At 39.0% G+C, this 6,032-nt stretch overlaps 1 protein-coding gene across 2 annotated transcripts; it reads right to left on the bottom strand.

Annotated features, from left to right (window-relative positions):
* Positions 1–306: 306 nt before the first annotated feature.
* On the bottom strand, positions 307–5,477 carry ubfd1 (ubiquitin family domain containing 1). Of its 2 annotated transcripts, none has more exons than XM_041957457.1 (7): positions 5,100–5,159; positions 3,342–3,608; positions 3,029–3,237; positions 2,887–2,952; positions 2,643–2,748; positions 2,463–2,545; positions 307–896 (listed from the first exon to the last, which is right to left on the bottom strand). In XM_041957457.1, the coding sequence occupies exons 1-7, from the start codon at positions 5,113–5,115 to the stop codon at positions 786–788; spliced, it is 858 nt and encodes a 285-aa protein (XP_041813391.1). In that variant the 5' UTR covers positions 5,116–5,159; the 3' UTR covers positions 307–785. The 2 variants fall into 2 exon arrangements, with proteins under 2 accessions (XP_041813391.1, XP_041813392.1); XM_041957458.1 differs by lacking the exon at positions 5,100–5,159 and adding an exon at positions 5,303–5,477 and having other exon boundaries at positions 308–896.
* Between the last annotated feature and the right edge of the window lie 555 nt (positions 5,478–6,032).

Consider the following 6,032-nt stretch of genomic DNA (forward strand, 5'->3'; position numbering starts at 1 on the left):
AAATAAGGCAGTTTGGGAATATGTTTATCATTTCCTCCATTAACAGGTGCTCTGCTTAATGAAGAGCTTTATGTGGGATAAACAAGGTGGTAGATAGTTCTATGGTCTGACATTTAGCATTTTGGCCATCATATTAAAAGCTGTATTAAATATAAGCGAACACTACAAATTGCTGCAGGCCTGCAAGGATGGAAAAGGAAAGACGGGAGAAATCCTGGACCAAAATACACTCCAGTCTGCAAGGGAACTGCTACTTGGGAGATTTTTATTTTTCAGCAAAATGACTCTTTAAAAGAATGATTTTAAAAGTTTTGGGGACGGCCAAGTCCAGACCTCAATCTCATCCATGGCAGAACCTGAAACTACACGAGACAGAGTTTAAGCAGTATTGCAAGAAGAAACTGGGAAGACCTGCTTTGTCCAATCAAAAATACATGCAAAGTTTGGGTGGATACAAACAACAATGGCCCATTGCATTCCTTTCATTAAATAAGTTTTATTTCTTTAAGAATAACTGAAGAAAAGTGTTAGCAATTTCTGTACAATTGTTTCATCATTTTCCCTTGGTTTTGCTGAAAACCTTGAATGATCAACAGGGCTGAGAAATGTTATGCTGCCACATAGTGCACTTTAAACCTAAAAACAATATGATTAGTCCACAGGCATCTGTCCGTTTCCCTCCGACATATTCCAAGAAGCTCCTTAAGCCTCACCGTTGACTCCAGTTTCATTTTTCATGGGCTCCTCCTCTCAATCCGAAGTTCATCATCAAAAAAAGAGGCACATTAGAAATACTGCCATTTTCCAAGGACTGTGTCTTTGATTGCATCGACAAACTGTGCAGGCACCCAGTAGACCCAATACTGAGAAGCTTCTGTTGGACCCAACTGAAAAGCCTACAAAAGTGGAGGAGAATCACAATTCATCACATTTAATGAATTTATAGTTCACATTTCCTACAAACTGTAAATATCAACAAGCTGTTTTTGGATGCAGATCAGTTAATCATTTAAATTAAGGTCAACTGATTTGACATGCATGCAAATTTTGATTTCTGCACATTTGCAACATAACAAAGCTCTCAAACAGATCAACATCCAGAGACCTCACAGCTGTGTGCAATATACTGCCTTTTATATGACCTTTCAATGAAAAAGCCTTCCTTTGCAGTATATTACAGCCCACCAAAAGCCAGTGTGAAATACAAAAAATAATGTGACTTTTCACTATCCATGCTGTTGTTCACTCCCCACCTCCTTCTTTTTAACTTAAATAGTAAGTGCAAACAGGATGGATCACAAACAATCAATGACCGGGACACTACTTTACAGGAAAAGCTTCCTGCTCACTGCTAATTTAAATCATCATTTAAATCATCATCATCCTCAACACATGACATGATCAACTCCTCAGTGACGCAGGGACGTGCTCCAGGGAGTAGCTGGCATCCCGTTTCATTCTTCTGCCACATTCAAAGACAAAGTTACTGCCCTTCCACTATTCTGCACTAACAGATGTAACAACACATTGATTTAGATCAATAAACTGGTATCTGCTATCAATCCAGTGTTCATACTGGGATCCATACCATGAAACACGGCTGAACTGCACAGGAATAAACTCCCACAGATTGTCACTGTCTACACAGACCGGTCTTACGTGTTCAGTCAGTGAGAGGTGGGAGTAAATTTCAATAAGGAAGCAGGAAAAAATCTGGACATTCCCTCAAATTCCCACACATACCGCAGCTTAGATGTTAAATTTTCTGATTGACATTTTTGCTTAAATGCACTTGTGGCCAACTGCCAAGAAATTCACCCCATTCTACTGTCAGTTTGGAATAAAATGAAATTATCAGGTGACTTTTTCTGGTGTTGCTTACTTCCCTTTCATGTTAAAAGTATAGGAGTCCAATACGAGATATACTACTTTCTCCTACACTTAATATTCTTTACATCATTGCTGTTATGACACCTAATTTTGCTCTCTTAAAAACAGATCTTGACGTCCACAAGACAACTGGAGATCAATTAATTTCTTTGTTCCGGAACTTCTGTTTCACTGACAATGAAGAACAGACTGTAGACAGAAAGGTTAATCTAGAGAAAGCACTGACATTTCCCGCTCGGCTGCAGAGCCCAAAACAGCAAACGATGACCCCATCACTCTGACGCACGCATACCACACTGACTTCAGTGAGCAGCTCAACCCGCACTCCTCACTCCCAGAAAAGATCTTTACAGACAAAGCACAACTGAACTAAAATACATTTAGTGTAGTGGAATAAATTGCAACACATATCTGGTCTATTCCTTAGCTCTAACAGTTATCATACAAGCGTCACCTTCTTCATTTTGCTTAGTCACATGTCCAGATGCACACGCCAGCCTCAGATCATTTGGCTTCATGACTTTTTATAACACAAATAAGACAAACATGCAGGTAGCAGCAAGAACAGTTACCATCATATGATAGTCCTCATGGCCTTCGATGGGTTCAGACACTACGTTTTTAATGGAGCCCATTGGGACTTTCTCCGTTCTCTCTGCAGAGAAAAACACAGAAAAAAAAGAAGAACATTTAATCATCAGCATGTTTGTGCTGCAGTGAATTCAGCAAAATGAGGCCAGTTGTTATCTTACCCTTTGTTCCGATCCACAACTGATCTTGCTCCAGTTTGAATGTGAGTCTAACTTTTCCTCCGGACTTGTTAAACATTCCGGCTAAAGGCACTGTTGGTAATCGTTCCTGTTAACGGGAAAAGGCACTTAGTCATGGTGTCTGGTGTATAGTCAACATACATCTGTGGGAACAGCTCTGGACTCCTGTGGCAGTCAATACAAGACACACAAAAATACATATTGATCTCTCGCAATCTTCTCTCACCTTTGTTCCTTTAATAGCTGGCATTATGTCATCTGGTTTACCTTTGTCCAAGACTTTCCTGTGTTGCTGAAACAACAGTGCAGGTTTAAAAATCACACAACACCATTCATATTTTACTCTGCAGAAATGTCATTAATCTTACCTTTTGCCTGCATAAAGGCTCCTTCTTGTTTTCTTCAGCTTTAACTTCCTGCTGAATGACCTCTTTGGGTGTATTCACAGCTAATACATCATTGATTGTAGATCCTACCACCATTATTTTTGCACCATTTGTAATCTTTATTTCACGTAGCGTCTTGTCCTCTGGAAGCAAGCCTTTGTACATCACTTTCTGCATTGCTGGTGGAAGACCTTGGAAGAGAGAGAAGAACATTTATTAAGTTCTGAATCTTTGCGAATCATTTTAAACAGCCACTATAAGACTCAGCTAAAGATGAACTACTGTGTGCTTCTACCTGTGAGAGAATAGATGCTCTCTTTTAGTTTGGCTCCGGTGTTATCAACAGGAATTTTCAGATCATATTTATTCTTGTTCCAGATAATCTTCAAGTCCACCATCTCCTGCTTGTCGTCTGCGTCGTCCCCATTGCTAATACTAGAGTCCTGAGTTGTGGCGTTTCCTGCATCTGTGTGTGTTTCTGTGTCCACTTTTTCAGCATTTTCACCAAGTGGTTCAGCTTCTTTTGGCTTTGCCTCAGTTTCCATTATGACTTCTTCACTTCCTGGAAGAGAATGTAACCATTGATTTAGAGCCATTAAATGAAATTCTATGCAGCTGCTAAGTGGAAAGCTGTTAGTTCTCAGAATAGTATATCCCACATTTTCCCAAACAGATGCAAATATTCTGAAATACACATCTGGCATGTCCTACATACCACAGAGACACTCAACATGCATGTGTTTCTTGCAACAGTTGCATTGAAACAGTGCATAGTACATGTAGCCTATGTGAGACTGATATCTGTGTTTCTAGGAATCTTATCTGTTCTTGTTTCGCAACCACAATGAAATGCAGCTAAATGAAGTGAAGTTTCACTTTAGGTTTGGAAAGTGAAATTGAAACGTACCATGGCCTGTAAGTAATGTCACAGATAATTTGTGAAAAACAATAGAAAGGCCATTAATGCCCACTAAACCGCACAGTGGAAAACAATACAACATGATAACACAACATAAAAGTTCTTACACCAGCTTATAAGGTGGCTAATGGACAAACACAAAATGTATCTGCACCTGGATAGCTTAGCAACTCTGATAAAAACAATTTCTTTGGGAGGAGCCAGCTCAGCTAATATATTTCATGATAATATAACACAGTTCATCTCTAATTTTGAACAACTGTGAGGTGGTTATTTATTTTTGCCTTTACACACGAACTGTACAATTTTAAAATCTGAAAAATTATCTTATTTGTAGAGGCTTTAATTTCATATTTGGTGGCTTAGTAGGTTCTTCATAGTTACAATTGTTATGACTCTATTTCGAAATATAAATTAGGTTTGTTTTGAATGTAAATCCCCATAGGCAGCTAACGTAAAGTAAAGAAAGGTGACTCTCAGTCAACAGTTTAATTGTGTAACTTAATGAAGTCTGGTTTGGTTTCTTCTGCTCAGCATGTCTGACTCTCTCTCTCTTGTGGTTTTTCTAGTTCTTTCTACAGCTGATTTTTTTTCCCGTCCATGCAGCGGGTCTTGTGTGTCGCTTTGGGGGATAAATAAGTGCGAACCGCGCTTGAACCAAAACAGACATGTTTTTTCTTAACGAAAATATGTACCGGCAGACACGCAAAACACGGCACCTAACACGACTGGCCTTACTGGCTACAAAACTGGTAACGTGAACGCAACATACTGTCCGTTGGTAATTCGTCGTTAACATTTAAAACATAACCATATGTAGTTATCTATTCTACATCTATCTATCAGCAAAAATTAACCAACTCAAACCTGACAATGGTTGACTCTTCTAACCTCAACTTTAGTCCTCCACAGATCTAGCTAAATTTGACTGACGTTAGCCATCGTTAACGTTAGCTAGCTACAACACTGGTGAACAGTTAACTAACGTTACGGAGAAACGTAAATTGACATTACTCTACACAGACACGGTAAAATGTTAACATGTCAATTACAACCATGCGTTATTTCATTAACAGTGTTTATACTAAATGTAAATATACAAAAGAAATACTGCTATATTTTCTCAGTACCCACCATCCTGGGTCGCCATGATGATTGTGTACAATCTGTTGTAGGTTGTGGCAAAGAGATTACAGAGAGCAGGATGAGATCTGATATTCAGGAAGTAAAAGTCGACCACAACGACAGTCGTGCTCAAGCGCACATGTATATGTGACGGCAAAACAAGTAGAAAAAATAGATGTTTTAATACGCATAACAAGTATAGCTATACTTACCGTAACAATGTTAAAAAAATGTAAATTGAGTAAACCGGTGGACGAGTAGACAGAATAAAAATGCGCATGCGCTCTTGAAACTAACTGAAACAAGTGCAAATAAAGTTGTTTGTTGACAAAAACAGCGGCATTTATGATCAACCAGATAATATACCACGCAAATTTTGTCAAATGAGCTTGGCGCAAAACAAATATTTTCATTGAAGTCACCGAAAACACGAACTCTGCAAAGTTGCCACATACGGGAATCTTGGCAAACACGGAAGTGAGTGGTCGTGAATCAACTCACTTCACTCAGCTTCTTTGTTGCTGTAGCAGCGAAAACAGACACCGAGAGGTGGCATTTTGGGCAATGGCCATTGGTTGCGTTTTTCTTCTTTCTTTATATTGTTTGACGTTTGGGGTTTCAAACGATGCATTACCGCCAACTATTGGATTATATGACACATCTCCAACCATGACAAATTAAAACCTAGCCCTCCACCCCCCTCCCGCTCTCTCATATATTAAACCCCTTTGCCACCCAGGCTGAAAACGTATGATGAACAGAGTGGAATCCCTTACTTATGATGACAATCTTATAGTAGCCTACCATCTATCACCATGTTCTGCATCTTTGTGTCAACTTAATAGGGTTTCTTTTTATTGACATTTGGGAAAATGCTTCATTCACCCAGTCTCTTAATCCTGCTTGATTGCATTAATCTGATAATAACAACAACAACAACAA

Source organism: Chelmon rostratus, chromosome 17, assembly GCF_017976325.1.
Source record: "Chelmon rostratus isolate fCheRos1 chromosome 17, fCheRos1.pri, whole genome shotgun sequence".
Lineage (NCBI taxonomy): Eukaryota > Metazoa > Chordata > Actinopteri > Chaetodontiformes > Chaetodontidae > Chelmon > Chelmon rostratus.